This window comes from Chenopodium quinoa, unplaced genomic scaffold, assembly GCF_001683475.1.
Source record: "Chenopodium quinoa cultivar QQ74 unplaced genomic scaffold, ASM168347v1, whole genome shotgun sequence".
Lineage (NCBI taxonomy): Eukaryota > Viridiplantae > Streptophyta > Magnoliopsida > Caryophyllales > Amaranthaceae > Chenopodium > Chenopodium quinoa.
Window position 1 is genome coordinate 4,253,579 of NW_018744502.1, and position 23,913 is coordinate 4,277,491.

General features: G+C 32.8%; 1 protein-coding gene across 1 annotated transcript; it reads right to left on the bottom strand.

Annotated features, from left to right (window-relative positions):
- Window positions 1-823: 823 nt before the first annotated feature.
- LOC110698016 (protein NRT1/ PTR FAMILY 4.6-like) lies at window positions 824-23,499 on the bottom strand. The gene is made up of 6 exons (XM_021875418.1): window positions 23,342-23,499; window positions 23,118-23,256; window positions 22,710-22,927; window positions 12,312-12,752; window positions 11,509-11,646; window positions 824-1,790 (listed from the first exon to the last, which is right to left on the bottom strand). The coding sequence occupies exons 1-6, from the start codon at window positions 23,342-23,344 to the stop codon at window positions 930-932; spliced, it is 1,800 nt and encodes a 599-aa protein (XP_021731110.1). The 5' UTR covers window positions 23,345-23,499; the 3' UTR covers window positions 824-929.
- Window positions 23,500-23,913: the final 414 nt, after the last annotated feature.

Genomic DNA, 23,913 nt, shown 5'->3' on the forward strand with positions numbered 1-23,913 from the left:
ACCCTCATTACTAACTAAGTTGGTCCATTTGACTTAGAATTAAAAAAATTTACAATATCAAGTGTTAGTTTTTTTATACCAAACACCAAAATATTCATTTAAGTCAATTTGGCAAAACTGCTTAAAAAAAAAAACTTGCTTGAATTGGTACCTCTTATAAATCAAACTAGATAATAACCGAGCCATGCTCGGTTTTTAATGATGGTAATAGAAATTAAATATAGAAGTCTCATAAAAATGTGATCTAATAGTCCATCATAATAATAAATAATTAAATTATAAATTTATAGATACATTAATAATTCTGCAAAAATCTAAACGAAAAAAATAGAGTTTAGGATGGAAAATTCCCTCCAAAAAACTCTAATATAGTTTAGGTATGTAGATAGATGGACTTAACATTTGAGCGGGAAATTTTTTTATGAGGTAGCACCACGTGTACAGCTTTGGGAAAAGATAACATTAGCGATTGCTACTTTAATATTAGTTATAAATGCACTCTAGCTTTGCTGGCAGGTTTATTAGAAGTGAAAGTAGGAAAAGATAAGAAAATCCCCATTCTCTAAAGAGCCCTTAGTGGGATTTGATCTCACGACTTAGGCCAACCCTTGCTAAGTTATTTGCCTCTTTTGATAATTGATAAAATAGCTCATTGAGTTTCATACTGTACCTGTCTAGATGTTGCAATTATTACCTCCAATACGTTTGTCATTATTAATATCATTTTATTGTAGGTTACAAATGATTGTATTACTCTTGGTTGATCACCTAATAAAAATTCGACCCCAATAATTTTTCGGGGTTAAAATCGAAACAGATGTAATAATGTACAAGTGATGATCTGATCGTAGTATATCACCGGTATGAATTAAGATGTAGTTTATAGGTTCTCCCCCCAAAAGGAAAATACAAAATGGTTTACTTCTGAATCACCTTATTGATCCAGTTGATCTGTATTTGTACTTACATGCCCAAAAGAGGTAGTTTAAGAAGTTTAAGGCACCTAAAACACATAACAACCAGTAAAACCTCTCAAGGTGGTAACGATTCAAATTGCTCCCAGCTAACCAAGCATTGTGCTCATCATGCCCTCTTCTAGTAGCCGCGTTAATAATGGAAACAATAACCGAGCTAAGGTAGTAACCAATGGCCAATGACGCCCAAGAGAGCGAGGTTGCAAGAGACCTCATGCTTGATGGAGCTTCAGTAAAAAAGAACTCTAGCATCCCGGCTAAGCAAAAGAGATCGGCTGATCCAAGCAACGCGTACTGAATGGCAATCCAAAAGAAAGTTAATGGCAATGGTTCAACCGAGTCAACCATTCCTTGGTCGATTGCTACTTGTTTCCTTTTGACCTCAACTAGGGCAGCCACGGCCATGGCTGCAACCGAGAGAATTAGGCCAACACCAATCCTCTGGAGGTGAGAAATACCGGTCTCTCTTTTAGTAATGTTACGTGCAAAGGGGATGATAATGTGGTCATAGACCGGTGCAAGGACCATGATGATGACTATTGGAAACACGGGGAGTGAGGCTGGGGGTACTTTCAAGGAGCCGAGGTTGGTGTCCATCGATGCAGCTTGTTCCACCGAGAAGGTGGACAGTTGGGCTAGACAACAGTTGAGAAGTATTGTACTTGCAAAAATTGGAAAGATTTTAAGGACTATTTTCACTTCCTCTACCTCTTTTATGGTGCATTTTAGAGATGGAGAAAAGGGGTTAGAGTTCACTGCATTGTTTAACGATTTAAAGCTCTCTGTTAATGTTTCCAAAGGATCAGTTTTTATTATTGTTGAGCAATTAGGTTTTGATGATTATAAACTAATGATGATTATCTATCTAACGTGTATGTTAAGTTGTGCATAGAAAAAGCAAATTATGCTTGGAACAGGATACAAGGAACCTGAGTAATGACAGGTATATATGTAAGGAACTTGAGCAATATAGGATAAGCAATAGAGGAACAAGAACAACGATAAGTGTTATGGTTGATAAGCATGATGATGGCTAAGGGACCATGAAGGTAACTATGTAAACATGTGTTTACATATGTTAGCTTCATAAGGTAAGTATCCTATACATATATAGGTTATGTATTTGTAGGAGTCTTTTAATTTAGTTTAGTTTTCTTTATTGTTTTTATAAATAAAAAACTAACCTTCTGTTTTACTTTGTTATTCTCAGAAGTTTGCTCAGTTCGTCATCATCAAAAAGGGACAACTTGTTGATCCTTATGAGGTTTTGATGATGATGTTAAGAATTGAGCAAACTTCCATTTAATAAGGATTTTCTAGTGTTGTGATGTTTGCAGGTTCAGTAAGCGTTGAGGGCTGAAGTAGGAATTGAAACAGAGGAACTTTAGAGGATCCATGAGGATACAAGTAAATTTAGAAGAAGAGTTCCAGAAATGGAACTTCCAGAAGTTTCTTAACAGGAACTTCAAAACGGGTTGTAACGACCTGGTTTCGGTGTAATGCTGGGGAAAACCCTAAGATCCAGAATATATCAAGACTACAGGATTCCAGAACAAGAGTTTCAGAGAAGCAACATGAAGACAGAGAAATAGAAGTATATTGCTCTAGGATTCATGTAAGTATGTTGGACATAAAAGTCGGTCTGGAACAAGTCTATATAGAACCAAGGTGAATTCCAAACAGTCAATGAAATTAGAGTAACTGACTTGTCAGGAACTCAGAGACTGTCAGAGTTCAGGAACCTAATAGGAACTTAAGTATGAACGTCGTTAAAAGTCGGTTTTAATGATATATATATTTACCTTATACGTGCATATCTTTTAGGGATTTGGTTTTACTGAATAAAGATATTTATCTTCTAATAAATCCCTTTTGGAAAAAGATAAGATTGTTTAAAAAGTATTTTAAACAAAAAGATAAGTTTTGAATAAAATCTGATTTTATGCTAAGTTTATCTTATTATTATTGACAGTTTTTATTCTTAACAAAAAGATATATTTTCGGAAAACTGATTTTTAGAAAATATCTTTTAAACTTATCTTTTCAGAAAATCTATCTTTTTCAAGATGAAATGAATAATTCGAGTGTACTATAAATATGCTCATATGCATTCATTCAAAGTTGAGGCTGACGAAGTGTAGTGGTCGTGCTTAATGGTTTTATCCTTCACTACGAAGCTAAGTCAGTCCTCCTGGTCAAAGTTCCTATCAGGTTTTTGGTTACAGTACGTCTAGTGAGTTCCAGACAGATCTTGAGTGTTCAACATATTATTTTTATCTCTTTATTCATAGATATGTATTTAGGGATATTCGACGAGATCTTGTAATGGGAAAAAGGGTTTTGAGTGTTTTGTATTTTGGGTTGAGATTGTGAATTCTCTTAAATTCACGCTTGTGTATGAGTTTGAAATCTCGTAAAATTCGAGTGGTAGTTAGTCACCCTGAGTGTGTCTTGGGTTGCACAGTGAGTGAAAGGAACCTGAGAAGTGTCTTGGGTCACCTAGGAAGTGTCCTGGGTAAAGGGAGAAAAAGGGTCCTGAAAAGTGTCTTAGGTCTGGTAGGAAGTGTCCTATCATATAGTCAAGTGTCCGTGGTGGAACTTGCAAAGCAAAGGTCTGTGTAATAGGTTGTACTAGGAGAGTTGCCTATTATAGTGGAATTTGTTTATAAGTCCCAATAGGGCCGAGGTTTTACTTCCAGTTAGGCACTGGATGGTTTCCTCGTAAAACTTGCTTTGTGCTTTAAGTTCCTTTACGTTTTGTTTTTAATTTCCGCATAAGTTTCGCGATTGGAACCTACTACCATTCACCCCCCCCCCTTGTAGTAGTTCATCTAAAATAACAATTGGTATCAGAGCAGGTGCTCTTGATAAACCGGGTAACCCCGAGGAGCAAGTTCCAGGCTAGGATGGATATCTACAAGGAATGCAGTGAATGGAACTCAACCCTAGAACGTTCCGAATACCACGTGAAGACCAAAGTCTGCTTGTGAAGCAGATGTGATTCAAAGATGAACATCTTTGAGGTAAGTGTCTCGTCTTTGAAGTCTTGATTATATGCATGACATTATGTGTACAAGTTCCTTGTAGTATTTCTAGTTAAATTTTGGATTTTGTTTTGAAAGTTTGCAAATCAATTTTGTGTAACCTCAAATTTGATTTATAGAGTGAAAAGTATTTGTCAGATTTACAAATTGATTTATTTTTAAAGAATCGGTTTACTGGAAATAGTTCAAGGAACGTATTATGTAGAATTATGCATATTTGGTCTCTTGGAACCTGGATTATCCCTGTATGGAAACTTAATTCTTTGGGCAAGGTAATGAACGTATATTTTGAATATTTTCCAAAGAATGACCTTATCATGTGTATGTGTTTTTCTGAATATTTATTATGTAGACACATGATGTTTATTGTTAGTAAAGATAGTTGGTTTAACCGTAGTTGTTTTAATTATGGATTATTAATGTCTATTACTAACATGAAAGTACCCAATATAAATTGGGTAACCAAAGCCAAAAGATGACTGATTTTGCAGGCTAAGTGAGTGGAGACAACTTATTAATAATGATGAACTTTGGTTGTTTGTATATAAGCAATTATGTGCAAATTCCTCTCACTAGAAAGCCTTTATAAGAGGTTTGTAGTAGGTGAATCGACAACATGAATAAGTGTGTAAGTTGCCTATACATCTCTCTGTAAATATTGGTCATGTTCTTTTGGTATGTATTAATCCTTCACAAATTCCAATTGAAATTCAATTCCCTAATCTTATGAAGGTTATTTGTGAATGGATGAAAAGAGAAGTTGTTTGGATGTTTATAATGTATATCATGACAAACTAACTTCTCTTCTAGCTTTGTGCAAGTTATTAATCATTGTTTTGTAGGTTTGTCCATTGAGACAAATTGGTGCGTAAAAGTTTGTTCCATTAGGAGCTCAGTGCTTAAATTGGTTGGAACTTGGTGAACTTGGAATGATAAAACGAATTAGGGATACAGGAATAACAAAGCTTCTATATCAAGGTGCTATAGGAGTTAGCGTATACGTTCCTGTAAAGATTCTTGTTCAAGTTCCAGTTAAGTTCTTATTTGGAACAAAGCATTAATTCCTGTAGCAGACTCTTATGAAGGATAATGAGTTAAGATGATTATCTTTGACTGCGTGTTGGAGATTCATCATTTTGTTGATGGAACGACATCTAAAAGGGAGTATTCTTACAGGAACTTTATGTTTTAACACTTTTATGCTTTAGGTTTTATCTACCTCTTTTGACTAACCTACTGACATTTTAAAGGCACAAAGGAATCTCTTGGGTTGTGAACTTTCAGGTTATATCTTTTGAATGATAATATGAGGGACTTTGACAAGGTGTTGAAGAATTTGAGATTAAATCAACACGTTCCTCTACCCAAGATACAACGGTCTAAAGGACCAGAAGGACATGTTCCAACTTTATGTCAAAAGGAACATGGAAGAGTTGAAGGTTTATAATAGGAGGGAACTTGCATTATCTCGACAGCGAGGATCCAAAAGAGATGATGATAGCCAAATCAAGGTATCTCTTGCTATAAACCTGCAATGGAAGAACTTTGACTTATAATACTAACACGAAAGGTAAAATTTCTACATAACAGGAAGTTAGTAAGTCAAGTTCCTATCCCATTGTGAATATTTTTCTTGTCAAGTTTTTAATGCACATTCTGGTTTTCAATTGCTTGTAACTCTAGTTGTTTTATGGCTTCAAAATGACATCATCAATAAAGAGTGGAAATGTCACATATGAAGGGAGTCAAAAAGGGAACACATCATTTGTGGATCTCAAGGTGATTCCTAACAACAACCTGACATTTCTAGGTTTTATTGAAGATGAGATACCTCTATGCTTCAAACTGTGAACATGTTAATCTTTTCATGCTTGATAAACCTAGTAGGAACTCGATAAGAGGTATATGTACATGTAAGTTCCAAACAGGTTAAGATCGAGAAGCATGAGAATGAAACACATGTTACATTCTCTTTCAACATCAGGTAGATGGTAAGCAACACTAATCCATTGGATCTTAGTGATATGGATATGTTTACCATGTGATATGTAGAGACTAATTGAAAGAGATGTCTTGTTTATAAGTAATGAAAGCAAATGAATACTTGGTTTCTTTTCTTAATAGAAGAGATGATGAACTGTTTATTGAAAGTCTTTTCTATCACAGGGTATGTGGCTAAGTATTCATCACTTATGAGATTATAGATCTAACAATGGAACCTAGTTCCAGTCATGTTTAGTGTTTGTTGCAGGAACACAGGATTGTCAACAAGTTTCCAATTTTGAATCATGAAAGACAAGAAGAGAACAAAATTATATACTAATGGTCTTTTCAGGTTCTTTAGAATAGTTTTCAATGTCTCTGGCTACATCATCAACACTGAAGCAATAGATCTTTGATGAACAAGACACCCTATGTTCTACTTAGGGATGTTTGATGATAGAAGTACCAAGGCGATTTATCCATAAACGCCTAGACTAGTAAAACATATAGAGTTGACACTATCATGTTTAATGTGCCATAAGTGAACATATTTTGAGACTAACAGGTTTGTTCCCATCAAACAGGTTATAAAGATGAACTCACAAGTTACTGTAGAACTAACTGAGTTCCTAGTAAAGAAATATGTCACTAAGAATAACAGCAAGGGATAGCTACATATGTTGAGGAACTTTTAGATGTTAAGTTCCAACTCATGCAGCAAAGTTCAATGAACTCAATATAAGAAAGCAAGTTCCAACGAAGTTCCAGAGCTGAGATAATATTTGTTCTGACCAGCAATATCTCAACAAACTATGGAACTAAAGTGTCTTATATGCATATGTAACCAAGGCCGAGCCTCACGACATTGAAGGATTTGAGGATGTAGCTTGAAGATTAGATGTGCAACAGGAACTCGATGAGCTTAAAAGGAAGAAGGTGTGTATTACATTCTAAACCTATTCTAGAACACCTAAAAAGGGTCGGAGATCAAAAAGGGTGTTCTGGAAAAAGCTTGTTGAGTAAGGCACGTGAATGGAACAAAGCTAGGTTGGTTCTTAAAGGAAACAACCAATACAAAGGTATGTATTGTTTTTAAGGAACTTATTGCTCGTGTAGCTAGACTTGAAGGTAATTGAACATTATTTTATCTTGTTGTTTATATGGGATTAGAGTTGTACCACATGGATGTCTTGGATGTCTTTTGTATAACATTTTGTTATAGATGTCTATGTGGAACATACTCTAGGATAGATTGCTATCCAAGTTCCTTCTTGAAAATTGAGCTTTAAAATTATCAATTTTTGTTTTCAAGATGGATTGAGTTATTAGTTGTACTTACTTACATTAATTATATTTTTGGTACAACTAACGAGACATTGTGCATTGATTTTTGCTAATCTATGATAAGAAAATATATTTTTAAGCATTAACCACTGACAATGGAACTTGTGTTAGAAGTGGAAGTTCATATTAGATTCGAAATCATCAAGGAACAGAATAACCACTTCAAGAACTCCAAGGTAAGCCATCATATCAACCTATGTATTAATAGTTACATCTTTATTGATATGAGACTATATAAGATATAAGTTCCTTTCACATGTCGGCATTAGATGAATTGGATTGATATATCTTTGGTATGGATGCAATATGTGAATTTGTGAATTGATTCTCTTATGGTTGTGTCTTGACTTATCATATTCTTGTTTATTGCTTAATGGAACAAGACTCGATGAAATATAACATGAGTATAAAGTATTTTTCCCTTAAGTTATGTCAAGTTGGGGTTCCTATGCATGTTAAACATAAAGTAAAGAATGTGCGCTTATTGTTTATGTGTCACACTTAGTTCTTGTGTTGTAAAAGACATACTCACTTGCCTAATAGTATTAGAGGTCTCTTAATAGAACTATGGGTGCTGTCAAACACGAAGTTCCTAAGTTGCCAAAGGAACAATGGAAGAAACTTTGGTGGAACAAGACAGGTAAGTTCCCAGACCGTTTGTAACTCACTTGTTTAAATTTCAGAGGGAACTAACCTATCTTTTAGTCAACTTTCAAGCATCCACACCATATATCTTCGATCGCAACATTATTCTACAACTCTAAGTTGTGTGTCTGTGTTGCATATACTCTAATTGTCTTATATTTAGAAAATTGAAGATTCTTATTCACCCAATTCAATTTCCTCTTTCCGTTCACACACTTTTACTTCTTATTCTTAATTCCCATGTGCTCTAAGTTTGTTGATCATCTTTTTATGATTTTTAATGATTTGATGAAACATAAAAAATGGTGATTATATGTTGAGGAGGAAGTTGAAGATAAAGGAAGAAGAATGGTAAGGGACTCAGGGGGAATAAGGTAGGAACCAAGAAATCAAAATGGTTCAGATCTGGTTGTGGAACTCAAGTGTATGAGTGAGTAATATCTTCATTGATTTAAAATGTGTTATTCCAGGAAAGCATGCAAAATTTGTATAATGACACCCTTTAAAAAAATAAAAATAAAAAAAAGAAAGAAAAGGAAAAAGGGTGATCAAATATTTAATTTCCTGGGTATCTATATATGAAGAATGTTGACTATGTTGATGTCGTGTACTCGTATACTTGGTGAGCTAGTGAAGGAACAATAATAAACGACGAAGGAACTTGATTATGATGAAACTGAAATCTATTTAAGTTCCAGTATGGAGAATGTTCCTCAAAGAAGTTGGTGGTTAAGGTAAGGGAACTTGGTTATCAATTGGCAAGATGAATATGTGTTGTGTTCAATAGGAGATTCAAGAGTTTGAGATAAAGTACAATGTGGCGGTTCTCATCTCAAAAGGTTTAAACGAAGAGCACAAATTCCACTTCACGTTCCCTCTACTTATTTTGTTCCATATGCTTCTTTATATATCCTTTAAGCTTGCGCTTTAATTGGTCTATTCATGCAATCCATTTCTAACTTTTTAGCTCTGATCTTTACTTGAATTTTAACTTCTTATTTGTCAAGTTCAATTAAGGGTTTTGAAGTTGGGCCTTTGGATTGTGAGTTGGAAGTTAGTGTGGAAATGGTATCCGTGTTTGAAAAGTGAGTACCTTGAGGCTTTTAGGAACAACAAGTGTTTAACTAGTATATACTTACTTATTATATGGTGGTAGGTGTGACATATGACTTTAAGTGCATATAATTTACGAAAAACAAACGTGTGGAACAATACCCTTTTTGATAATGACAAAAGGGGGAAGAATATGTATGATGCTTATGGTATGCAGTAATTAAGTCTAAAGTTATTACATCATGATTGTTGAAAGTATTTATATATTGATAAATGATGTGTATTGCTAAGTTCCTAACTATTAAGTTCTTGTGTATGTTCTTAACTTGTTTAAATGTTATTTCCTTGAAAAACTAAGGGGGAATAAATGTACAACGATTATCCTTTAATATGTGATGAGCATCAATAGTTTGTCATCATCAAAAAGGGGGAAATTGTTGAGCAATTAGGTTTTGATGATTATAAACTAATGATGATTATCTATCTAACGTGTATGTTAAGTTGTGCATAGAAAAAGCAAATTATGCTTGGAACAGGATACAAGGAACCTGAGTAATGACAGGTATATATGTAAGGAACTTGAGCAATATAGGATAAGCAATAGAGGAACAAGAACAACGATAAGTGTTATGGTTGATAAGCATGATGATGGCTAAGGGACCATGAAGGTAACTATGTAAACATGTGTTTACATATGTTAGCTTCATAAGGTAAGTATCCTATACATATATAGGTTATGTATGTGTAGGAGTCTTTTAATTTAGTTTAGTTTTCTTTATTGTTTTTATAAATAAAAAACTAACCTTCTGTTTTACTTTGTTATTCTCAGAAGTTTGCTCAGTTCGTCATCATCAAAAAGGGACAACTTGTTGATCCTTATGAGGTTTTGATGATGATGTTAAGAATTGAGCAAACTTCCATTTAATAAGGATTTTCTAGTGTTGTGATGTTTGCAGGTTCAGTAAGCGTTGAGGGCTGAAGTAGGAATTGAAACAGAGGAACTTTAGAGGATCCATGAGGATACAAGTAAATTTAGAAGAAGAGTTCCAGAAATGGAACTTCCAGAAGTTTCTTAACAGGAACTTCAAAACGGGTTGTAACGACCTGGTTTCGGTGTAATGCTGGGGAAAACCCTAAGATCCAGAATATATCAAGACTACAGGATTCCAGAACAAGAGTTTCAGAGAAGCAACATGAAGACAGAGAAATAGAAGTATATTGCTCTAGGATTCATGTAAGTATGTTGGACATAAAAGTCGGTCTGGAACAAGTCTATATAGAACCAAGGTGAATTCCAAACAGTCAATGAAATTAGAGTAACTGACTTGTCAGGAACTCAGAGACTGTCAGAGTTCAGGAACCTAATAGGAACTTAAGTATGAACGTCGTTAAAAGTCGGTTTTAATGATATATATATTTACCTTATACGTGCATATCTTTTAGGGATTTGGTTTTACTGAATAAAGATATTTATCTTCTAATAAATCCCTTTTGGAAAAAGATAAGATTGTTTAAAAAGTATTTTAAACAAAAAGATAAGTTTTGAATAAAATCTGATTTTATGCTAAGTTTATCTTATTATTATTGACAGTTTTTATTCTTAACAAAAAGATATATTTTCGGAAAACTGATTTTTAGAAAATATCTTTTAAACTTATCTTTTCAGAAAATCTATCTTTTTCAAGATGAAATGAATAATTCGAGTGTACTATAAATATGCTCATATGCATTCATTCAAAGTTGAGGCTGACGAAGTGTAGTGGTCGTGCTTAATGGTTTTATCCTTCACTACGAAGCTAAGTCAGTCCTCCTGGTCAAAGTTCCTATCAGGTTTTTGGTTACAGTACGTCTAGTGAGTTCCAGACAGATCTTGAGTGTTCAACATATTATTTTTATCTCTTTATTCATAGATATGTATTTAGGGATATTCGACGAGATCTTGTAATGGGAAAAAGGGTTTTGAGTGTTTTGTATTTTGGGTTGAGATTGTGAATTCTCTTAAATTCACGCTTGTGTATGAGTTTGAAATCTCGTAAAATTCGAGTGGTAGTTAGTCACCCTGAGTGTGTCTTGGGTTGCACAGTGAGTGAAAGGAACCTGAGAAGTGTCTTGGGTCACCTAGGAAGTGTCCTGGGTAAAGGGAGAAAAAGGGTCCTGAAAAGTGTCTTAGGTCTGGTAGGAAGTGTCCTATCATATAGTCAAGTGTCCGTGGTGGAACTTGCAAAGCAAAGGTCTGTGTAATAGGTTGTACTAGGAGAGTTGCCTATTATAGTGGAATTTGTTTATAAGTCCCAATAGGGCCGAGGTTTTACTTCCAGTTAGGCACTGGATGGTTTCCTCGTAAAACTTGCTTTGTGCTTTAAGTTCCTTTACGTTTTGTTTTTAATTTCCGCATAAGTTTCGCGATTGGAACCTACTACCATTCACCCCCCCTCTTGTAGTAGTTCATCTAAAATAACAATTATCTCTTGGCAACCCTTCATGGACTGCTCGCCTTCCTTCGACGTTTGTAGCGGATAACTTTGTGGGCTCACGGCCAGGTTTGCTACTGCATTGCTGGTGTTTTTGCTCATGCAGCTGTTGAGTGTAGCAGCTATTAATACCTGCGTTTTAAATTAAAGCAAAGTTAGTTAGTTATTCCTGTGGTAGATAAAATAATGCAAGGTCTAAACTTCTTTATTTCAACATTATCACAAGTTGATAAGTCTAATGCACCTTTTTAACATAAACATCAAATAATGAGGTGATCAAAATTTGGGCCGGACCGGGCCTTAGTATCAAAAATTCATGCCTAAATCCGCAAAAAAGTGTCATTGAAACAATTTCGAGCCACGCTCGGGTTTTTAATTAAAAATATGTTATAAGGCTTGCCCAAACACGCACTTTTTTGGGCCAAATCAGGCAACCAGGCCAGGCCACATTTTGATCACCCAAACATATCTTCTAATGTATGTCACTATTTTTAATTTGTGGCAGTTGAGTTATTTTCATCTCATTATTACAACATTTTTTTTTTGCTCCTTATATTCTCTATGGAGTAAATTATGATCCTAGCTACATAAAATTGTCCATGTCGCTAATTAGTGAGAAAATTGTCAATTACCCTCACTAATTAACCAAAAAGAAACCAACATGGTTGCTAAATCATACATTTTGGATGCATACTAAATTCACATGGTATGATTGTTGCACCTATAGTAATTCCAAGACAAATTTATATTGTGATAACTTTATGTTGAAAAACAAACATTATGTCAATCTTGCATACCTTTGATATGGTAGTTAAAGGACTTCCAGAGGGGATCTTGTTACGATAAAACGGAGAGCCACCAAGGAAGACAGGAATAGATAACAATATAGACAAGGTGGAGATAAAGAAGCCCCATTTCCAGCCCTTGTTGTCCTCCACCCACACCACAAACGTCGTGGCAATGAGGCCACCAGCTGATAGGCAGAACACGAAGTAGTTGAAGAACGTAGATCTCTTAATCCTTCCTTGAGAAGTGCTCTCATCAAATTGCTCCGCGCCATGGGTTGGTAACGACCCTTTAATCCCTCCAACACCCGCGGCCACTAGGTAGAGTCCTATGTAGAGCATTGCTGCTTCTGAGGTGTTAGGTTCCCGGCATGGTGTTGTGGGGTCCTTTGGGTTACACTGCGGCGGTTGTAGGGAAGGTTTGTAAGCTTGGACGGTTAAGACAATTAAACCCTGTTAGAAAAGAAAAAAAATGTCATAATCACAATTAGTTACTTTCAAGGTAGATCGAATAATATATTGTCTTATTATATTTATTATTTATAATAATTCCAATTGAACAATTTACGATTCGAGTAACTAATGGCATTGCAATTTTTATAACTTGATTTATAAATGTATAATGTTTATGCATTTGACAATTACTGAAGGTGAAAGTGCTTTAGGACCATATCTCTTCACAAAAAGAAACAAATTACAAAAATGCATGCATCTTTTTTTCATACTAAGAACAAATTTGTTGCTCATTGGTTCATATCAACCCTATAGATTAGGAAACTAGTGGGCCAATGGCCCAATTATCATGCATTATAATAACGTTGACAATGATATTTATATAATTTTCGTATAATACTATTTAATGTCAATTTCTTGGCGAAAACACAAAAAACTGTTGGGTCACTTCGTTCATGTGGGATTTTGTCTTTAATGTTAGAAGACTGAAAAAGCTATACTTTAATGCGGTTTAGAATTTATAGGCAAAACTTTAGCAAAATAAAACAATGAAATATCATCCGACCAATCTATATATGCTGGTGAGACACACACATCAAGTTACTCCTCAACGATATAGAAAAAATCCCTTAAATCTTAGTTACATTGATGAGTTTCATTAGAATTAGATTACACTAGAAGGTAACACAAATACACAAGACACAATTATAATTCTTTTTAGGAATGAACATCATATCAGATAGAGGCCCTAAACCTATACCATGGCAATAAAATGCACAATTATGAAGGGCTCAACAAATTTAGGCTATGATACAATGTTGAATGTTTTAAACAAGATAGAATGGGCATGGGCTATTCCGATAAAAACGAAGGTATAACTATCTAATTAATAATAAACCCATAAAAGTTTCTGTCTCGAAACAAATATGATAGGAAAGTAATTCCACAAGCTTACATATAAGGTGCTTTTTCCCTCTTCCCAATGTGGGATAATTTACATATGAATGTAGTAAAGCGGTCTCAGTAGCCAATAATAATAATAATAATAACAATAATAATAATTTATTATTATTGCGGTCTCAGCAATACCAATAATAATAATAATAATAATAATAATAATAATTATTATTATTATTGACCACGCTCAGATTCATATCATCCCTAAACCGACCTGAATTTTGAAAATGGTTGTGAATTGTGAACTGTTATGGTGAAACTAATCTCACATTAGTTTTTGCTTAGAAATACAAAGTACTCCATATATCCATGGTCATCTTAAAACATAAAGCATGTATGTAAAATTTTACGTATAAATCATAATGCTCATTTATGCAAGCACCAATCCACGATATTCACTCAAAAATTAAACACAAGGGCTTTAATTAATTTCATTCTTGTTCTTGGTGAAAAATTAAAAATACTTAACCAAGAGAAAAATTTGAAAATTGGTGCACTTAGCTTGCAGGGTACATATTTTCCATAGCATATTTATTTACTTATATATCTTTTTTGTGTGGATATCCATCCATAAGCAAAAAATTAGTTGGTCAGCCAAATACGAGTAACAAACAAAACAAAAATGTAACCAATCCAAAACAGAAAGACTTCCGTATTGTTTTATCAGCAAGAACTAGGATAATGGAAATGCATGGGTTTAGCCATTTCTTATAAGTCACTCCAATGACCACTTATAATATTGGAGTTTTTGGTACACTACAAATTAAATTGCTCATAACTGTCATAAGTCCAAAATCATTACGTGCATGTTGCGTGTGCATAGGAGATGGGACCCTAAGTTCCCTTAAGCATTTCCACATATATTTATTTAAATTAAAGGAAAATTAATGTATCTATACCATTTCCATATATTATCTATACCATTTCTAAATATGGACATTATTCGTTAAAAGGTCTCAACAATTGATTAATTCATTTTCTGACGGTTCTAATTTTAAAGGGTTCCATCTTAAAATAGTCCCTACGCACCTTATTATGATTGTAAATAGGTTAATATTGACATATATTGAATTTTTAGTGGTCTGTTTTACTAAATAATACGGAGTATTGTTTTAATGTCAAGAGAACAAGAGCTAAAAGGTTTAGAGTGGCACGGTGAAGGATTTATTATATTAAATACGCCTAATGAAAGCAAGACATGTGACACTATTAATTGGTCGAACTGGATATAAATGTGTAAAAGACCAATTTGAGAAAAACTCCTCTTAAAGTTAGGGTCAACTTGAGTTAGTCGATAGTTGGGACATTTTAAAGAAGACCGATTATAATTATAACAACTAGAGTCAATTTTTCCTTAATTAAATCCATTTATTCATATCTAGCTAGAAAAAAAGGCGATTAATTTCTCTTCCTAATAAAAAAAATTAAGGCCAAGTCTGAAAATTGGCTCCTTGTACCCTATATATCTATATCTATACTTAGTATATAATAACACAAACCGTCAAATACATAGCGCCACATGTCACGCTCAGCTTTTTTTTCTTTTTAATTTTTTTTATAAAACATTTATATTAAAATCATCAATAAAGTTTTATTTATTTATTTATTTTTATTTTTTTTAAAGTTAATTCATTACATGTAATCAATATTACTTTCACATTTTAAATATAGATTATATAGCATTAAACGGTTGAAGCCTCTAGGCATTCCGTTACTTGCATTATTTAAGTAACAAAATGAGTTGTTTCATTTTCTTAAACACACCTCAAAAAAATCTACTATATATAAGAAATAGCCTGTGCATAGAACGGATCAAAATGCTAATTCTTTAATAATATACGGAGTAGTAGTTACACTTAGGGCCTGTTCTGTTCACCTTATTTTCACTTATTTCAGGTCTAATAAGTGAAAATCAGATGAATAGAACGCACCCTTACACAATTGGTTTGAATTATTTGACCAGCTAATAATTTAAGCATGTAACGTTAATTGATCATAAACATTGTTTCCAATCATCTAGGAATTAGCAATTGAGATGCTGAAATTTATAAGCCTATTTTAACATACCATTTTCTAATAAAACAATATTTCTTAACAATATCAAATCAATTGATGATAATGCACAATAATGCACTTTCTCCTTAAAAATCAAATAATTTGCAATGTATAAATAATTAGGGTAATTTATTATTATTATAAAAATAATAATTAGGGTTATGCTATATGCAGCCCTTAGGGCTGCATATACCATTTAATTAGGGCTGCATATAAGCATTTAATATATTTTCTTTTTTAGTATTAAGTTGGAAATTTATCGACAATTCACAAGTACATTAGTGTAAAAATGTTTATTTAATATCTATTCTTTCCACTTTTAACTTCTTATTATATGCAACCCTAACGACTATATACAGCTTTTTCCAAATAACTATGGAGCTTTTTAATCAATTAATTAACAACATCGTGTATTATTTCGAAGTGGTTGTGGTTTGACTTGCCTATAGTGCATTCAACGTTATTGAAGTGGTCAACTCTTCCTTTCGTCAACGTATTTTCCTAGATTCTATTGTTGTTAATTTTTTTTATTATAATATAATATTTTGCCACCAAGAAAAAGATGACAAGCCATATGAGTACAACTGTACCTGGCCTTTTACTTAAGAATTATTTTTACAAATTTCGTATCTTATATCCCACTTGCAAGTATATTGTAACACCGGCCTAAATCTTCACGCTAATCCAAATTATTACATATGAATATATAAACTACGTTTTGGTGGACTTTTGATCCCATTACTTAATTAGGAGTTTCCTTAAGATTATTATTCTATGCCTAAAAATAGCTTATTCATTAAGATTAAGTATCCTAATAAATCTATTCCTTCCGCTATTTACGTGTTTTTATTAGTACACAAAAACTCTATCGGTCAATCAAATATTTCCTAAGTGTTACCTTATAGGATTAAAACCGTAATTCACAAAGTAGTCTATTAAGCATAAGAAAGTAGTCTTTAATGAGAACCCCTTCCATAGACGACTTATTCAATTCGTATATTATACCTGGCCTACAGATAAGAACATTTTCTAGCTACATGGACAAAAGTATGTGTATTACTATTAAAATCCATATTTATCATTATCATCCAGAATAAAGAAAGAAAAGCTCATTTCAATGTATCAATACTAAATACTGAAACATCTAATTTAGATGTATTAAAAGCTTCAATGGTAAAGATTCTTGATTGCAGTAGTGAAAGAATCATATACTCTAAATAATAAATCACACTTGTTACATATTCAATTCATGTAAATAGACAATAAATTGCAAAATTACTTTAATTAATTATTTCTCACTTTTTACAGGCTTATGGTATCAAAATTTCCTAATAAATATTATGGTATACAAGTATACGACAATCATAATGCATGCATCCCATATTAATGGAACTAATCAAATCATAAGAAACCGTATGAATATAAGAAACAACTTTGGCCTAAACCGTATGAACTAATCAAAATCTCATATTATTTTCTATTTGATTGATAGATATATAAATATATATACTCCAATTCTAAATCCCCTTTTCATATTCCCCAAAAATAAAGCTTATCAAATTCAAATTTTTACAACTATTTTATGCAAAATATGTTGATAATAAAGTTCATATTATAAAGTAAAGACTCCATACAAATAAAACTATGTTTTCAATTTTAATATATTTAGATGATCCAAGAAGCTAGGGCATGTCCTATGTCATTTTCGGGTGATCGGAGAGGAGTATAGCATATAAATATAGTGGTGACGGATGAGTACACCTAGCTCTAGGTATATATATAGTGAAGACATGCTTCTTATGAGGCTATAACTAGAACTCTAGGGTTTAAATTACATTTCTCAAATTAATTCAAATACTAGATTTAAAAAAAAAATAAAAAAATTCAAATACTATATTGTATTAAGTTAGGAATATATGACACAATTACACGTCCATCGATACAATAAATATTTTAATTAACTAAATTTTTTTACTTTCCTTGGAATGTTATATATCTTGAAAGTGATGAGAAGGTTTAAAAACTAGCTAATGTGAATAGTCAAGTGCACCAAATAAGCTAAGCAAAAACCACTACTCATTAATTGTTAAAACTTGTGGGCGCATTTAATTTATTAGCAAGAAACCACCACTTCTCTCTTTAGTATTTTAGCTTTAGACTCAACTTGCAAAAGTTTTATAGAAAACAAAATCATAAAGAGAGAATTATTATGAGGAAGAAAGAAATTAAAAACAAGAAGTTTATATTGGAGGATAATCAAGTTGCAAAAGGCAAAAGCAAACTAACATTAATATTGTATGTAAGTCCAAATAACAACCCAAAAAAAAAAAAAAAAAAAAAAAAAAAAACAAAAAAAATGATACATTAATCTCCACATTACACATACACCAGACAAAAATATTGCGCTCCTACATTTGTTTGTTGGTCTGCCCCAAGTTTGAAGTAATTAATGCGTATAATTCAAAGGAAAATGTTACATACAGTTTTTAAAGACCGTATATATAACGACATGTTTTGAATTTGTACTACGGAATATTTACCTATTCATTTTTTATTAATAATTTGGACACCCTAGTTTCATATTGTTCTTTCTGTTTAAAATGTTTTTATGATATCAAATTGGTGTATAAAAATATAATGAAACGAAGGAAATAAATTTTACTCCCTTCGTCCGAGAATAAGTGGGATGTTGTTTTTTTTTCACTATTTATGTATTAGTTTTGACTATAATTTTTACTAACAAAATAAAAACATATTTTATCATAAAATATGTTGTTAAGTAGATACTAATGTAAAGTTTCATAATATAATTTTAAAAATAATTTTCATTAATTATATAAAAATAAAATCAAACTAATATATCGACATGTGTGCAAAGTTGACTGTGTTATTTATTTTGGGACAGAGGGAGTATTCCAATTTTAACAATTAATACGTGGTACTATAACAGCTATTGTCATATGATATGACATTGATTTTCAAAATTATTGGTATTTTAATTAATAATTTAAACATACACGGAGTAATGTTTATACCGTTATATATACTCAATATACACGTGTATGAGTAGGAGTTAGGACTTAAGACTACCTGAAAATAAAATAGTCATTTATGCGCGGTGGGCAACATCTGTTTCAGTCTCTTATATAGATAGTCCTATCCCGATCACAGTCCCACGTTGTTAAGACCATGGGTTCAGTGCAGTTAGTTATACTGTACATTGGAATGCGTGGCGATTTATAACTCTCCAATACTGCACTTATCATATCCGTCCAAAATTTTATCAACAAATTTATGAACCCTCTGATTAATTCAACAAAATTATTTTAAATACTAAAAAATACAACGTATTAAATTAAATTCCACCAATGGATATAATTTCTCTGTCCCAAATATAATGTTTTCAAAATCATATTCAGCATCGTGTATGAAAGAGAATAAAATTGGATAATGTACTATGCCGAAATTAGGTTTTTTATATTTTCTTTTTAAAGTGGAAAAGTTCGTGCATTAGAAAAAATAATTTAGTATCTCATCTCATGTTCTGAAATGTTTAAAGCTTCCCCAAAGTACTGCAAACAAAATTGATTCGCTCATCACAAGGTTTTGGTGGTCTAATAACGGAAATAAGGGTATGCACTGGGTGAATAGAGCTATCATCCAACTCCCTAAAGGCATGGGAGGTCTAGGCATACGAGGAGCTGCAAACCTAAATGATGCTCTTCTTTTCAAGCAAGCAACAAGAATGCATCTCAATCCGCATCTGTTGCTATCTAGAGTGCATAAAGGATTTCAACCTTGTGGGATTTGTAATATGACCAGACCATATGTAAGGATAGGGAATCCATCGATGGGAAGGGCAAGCCTCCAAAAAGTTGCCAACTCTTTCAAGGAAGGCTTTATGTGGAAAGTTGGCAATGGGAAGGATATTAAGGCTATCAGTATGCTCTGAGTTAATGGGGAAACCCCGATAGTAAACTCAAACCAAACATTGGGGGTCTCTTTGGGTTGGAAGGTTAGTAATTTTATCGACAGTGACACGGTGCAGTGGAAAGTAGGAAAGGTAAGGGAATGTTTTGATTGGAATAGTGCAAGGTCAACTCTGGCTATGGAAATCTCCCCCACAATGGAAGATGACTTCCTCTATTGGAAGTACCACCCGTCGGGTAGATATACTGTCAAAACTGGTTACTACTACCTTTCCAAGGAACAGGGTTTAGATCGAGCGAATCTCAGTAACAGTGAGCAGAAGTTGATGAAGATCATTTGGAGGATGAATATCCAACCAAAATGGAAATTGTTCTTATGGAGGCTTTTTCATGATGGGATCGCAGTAAAGCTCGACTTAGCTAATAGAGGTATACAAGTTGATGCTATGTGTAGCTTCTGTGGGGTGGACTTGGAAGATAGTCAACATCTCTTTAGGTTTTGTATTCTGGCAAAGGAAGTCTGGGAGAATGGCTCCCTGGCAATTTGCTCTAACTCTACTGGATTCAACTCTTTTAGAAGTTGGATCCAACATTATATCCTGCTCTTTTTATAGCAAGTATGGTATACAGGGAACCCGTAGTGTTTTGTTTATTGCTACACTATGGGGGTTGTGGAAAACCAGGAACACAAGAAGCTTCAATGGGACCACTGGGACAACAAGCTTGGCGAGGGAATTCGTCAGCAAAGCAATGGAAGATCATCATGGGACTTATACCCAAAACGGTAGGCATAAGGATACAAATGATGATATCAGGGAAGGACCAACCCTGCCACCCGGGTTTAATCATGTGCAACTGGGAAAAGAAATGATTGGCTACGATAATTGGATTGTAGAAGTGGATGGGTCTTGGGATAAGGAGACCAAAAGGGCAGGTATTGGTTGGGCAGTTACGGGAAGGGGCCAAGGTAATGTAAGGAGTGAGGGTGGCAAACATGGAGTAGCCTCATCAGCCCTACAATGTGAATCCCGAGCTTGCCTGGAGGCGATGAAATGGGCATGTGCGGAAGGTAAGCAAGGGATTCTTATCCTCTTAGACTCGGCTTTTCTCTTAAGCAACCTACAAGACAGGCTGGGTAAGGATGTTTCAATAACGTGGATGTTAAAGGAAATTAGGGAGGTGGGTGAAACTTTCAACAGGTGCTCGATGTTAAAGGTACAAAGAAATCAAGTGCAAAGGGCAAACAATATGGCAAGGAGATGTCGACTTTCCCTTTTTGATTATGGATAGTCTTTTGTAGTTTGTTAATTTGCTTTTGTCAAAAAAAAAAAAAAAAAAAAAAGAAGAAAAGAAAAAATAATTTACTAGTTACCATGTATAAATTGGATAAGTTATTTTTTAGTCTTTTTATATAATGTTCTCGGAACGTTCGTTAGCTTTTACCTATTTTTTAAAGGTTTATGCCTTTAATTTGAATTAGATTTTTTTTTATTTACTCTGTATATTTTATTAGAATTTAGATGATAGAGTTTTCCAATGTATTATTTTTAATAGGTAAAGCTAACGAATGCCCTGCGGATGTTGAATAAGATAACTAAAAGTAGAAATATTAATCTAAAATAAACATTAACTACACCGATCGACGTATGATTTTGACATGCATTCACAAATTAATACCATTTTAGGAACTATTTTAAAGGGTTATCTAACGCCTGGGGTGTTCGTTAGCAAGATTCTTTTTAATATTAATAGCATTATTATTAAATAAACTTACGTAATTGACTTGGTTAATTAAATATTCATACTAAGCTTGATATCAACTCCTTAAGTTATGGCCTATCTTAATTACAACTGTAATAAGAGTTAATGTACATGTTACCTACTTATAAATTACCCCTCAAAACTAAATTGCTACCATGTCAAGTAAAAAGTGAATTTAAAAATGTTGAATAGATTGGCAACTAAAATTATTCACCCTTTCCTTTTCATTCAAAAGCTACATCATTCACTAATTAAGACAATTTGAAATTCATATATTACTACCAAACAAATTTAGGTTGTGTTTGTGAAAGGAATCACCCATCATTAAACGACAATATAGATGAAGTAAATTGACATTATCAACATGGGTTTTTCCTTAGCTTTCGGGACTTACTATTATTTTATATTTTAAGAAACTAATTTTTGTAAAAACTACTTTATCTAAACAATTATTGTCCATACTAGCAACAAAGGTTAGTTGTTTTCCTATTTTCTTTCCTAACTTTAAAGTCTCTTTATATTAATTGAATATTTCTTTATAGGAGGTCCATGACCAAATTAGGCAAATCAGAGTTCTATTTTGCACAATTTGGGAATATTAATTTTAAATTTTTTATTTTTTATTTTTAAAGTAACTAATTGATTGGTGACAAGTAAAAGAAAGTGTAAAATTATAATAACCTTTTATTTAATGTTTGAGGTTATTAATATCAACATCGTTATAGTCATAAATATATACGAAGTATAAAATTAAAATCAAAGAAACATTGTTGAAACAAAATAATTAAATTACATAAATTTGTTTTTATTATTGGCGTGTCAACTGACACCTCAATGCAATACATATGTCAAACCATTGATTACAACTAAACCTACCACTACATGGTTTTAGAAAATGTAAAATTATTATTTCTAGTAAATTAAAGATTACTCCTTAATGTGAAAGGAAACATTTGTTACATTTGATTTTTTATAAAACTAAATACATAAATGTAATTAAATTATACTCCTAGAATTCAAAAATTGAAATTCAAGACTAACAAAACCAAATAACTATTTGGTTCAACCATGCAAATATTCGATTAAGAGGCAATTTCAAAAGAAAAATCAAATGGTATATCGAGTCAAATCATAGAAAATACTCTAGAACTTTAATTGAATAATATCATCAAAGGCAAGTTGACTAATAATTGTTGGAAATAAAAATAAATAAACATATTGAAATAAACGTAGAGGAAAAATTGAACAAACTTACCAAAAATTCAATGAGAGCACTAGTAAGGTAGACTTGATAAGTTGTGAAAAAGGCATCCGAAAGAAAACCACCCAACAAAGCAAGAAGAAAAGCGGTGCCCATGAAATTTGTGACCGTATTTGATGATTTCGAGGGCGTAAAATGCATGTATTTTGATACATACAATACTAAATTGCTTGCATTTGCCAAGAATGCCATATTTTCCATCACTTCCACCACTGTAACATAATAATAACAATATTAATACACAAAATTAAAATATAGCAAATTATTAATTTTGAATATATTTACGTTTTTAGATGGGGATTTCAATAATTACTGATAGAGTATAAAATCAATCCTGACACTGTTACCATTACCTAAGGTTGGAGTGTCAAGATTGATTTTATATACTTTATTGATTATTACCTAAAACAAAAGATGCGGATATAAACCCGCCATGGCGGCCACGACGAGCTGGCCGGCCTTTCCAATCGACGTAGCCTTCCCATTTCTCACCACCACCGCCACCTTGTTGTTTATGTGCTAGTTGGTGATTTTCTACATCCTACAAGAATGAATTCAATTGTTAGTTAGGGATTGATGAAAGATTTTACAGTGTTAGAAAATAATTAAAGTAAAGAAAAACTAACCATTTTTTTTTGTTAGGAGGAAAAAGGGTGGAAGTAGAAGAGGAAAGGAGCGCGTATTTGTGTAGTGATAAAAATGGTCAAGGGAGAGAGAAGTTAAGGGGAAGGTGATTGGTAGAGAAGATGTTGGATACGAGAGATTTATAAATAAAAGGGGGTTGGAGAGAAGGACTTGGGAAGGGGAAAGGGGGTGTTATGATGGGACACTTTAAATAAAGAATCCTACGGGGTAGTTTTTATTTTATTTTATTTTATTTATTTATTTATTTGGGCAAAAGCTAATGAATGTTTTAGGGGTGTTGGATATGATGATTAAAACTAAATATATTTACTTTAAATAAACATTAATTATACCTATCGACTCATAATTTTGACATACATTTCTAAATTAATACTTTTAAGAACTATTTTAAAGGGTTATCTAGCACCAGGGGGCGTTTGTTAGCAAGATTTATTTCCTCTGTTTTAAAATAAATGTTTTATTTAATATATATATATTTCAATGCGGAATTTTAACCAAAAATATCTTTTATTATCAATAAAATACAGTAATAATTGATAAAAAGTTAATATTC

What these genes read in the sequence shown, in the direction of transcription:
- LOC110698016 (XM_021875418.1), bottom strand. An exon ending in ATCCGCATCTTTTGTTTTAG is followed by an intron (nt 22,928 to 23,117) that starts GTAATAATCAAT and finishes ATTATGTTACAG; the next exon opens with TGGTGGAAGTGATGGAAAAT. An exon ending in CTTTAACTACCATATCAAAG is followed by an intron (nt 11,647 to 12,311) that starts GTATGCAAGATT and finishes TTTAAAACGCAG; the next exon opens with GTATTAATAGCTGCTACACT.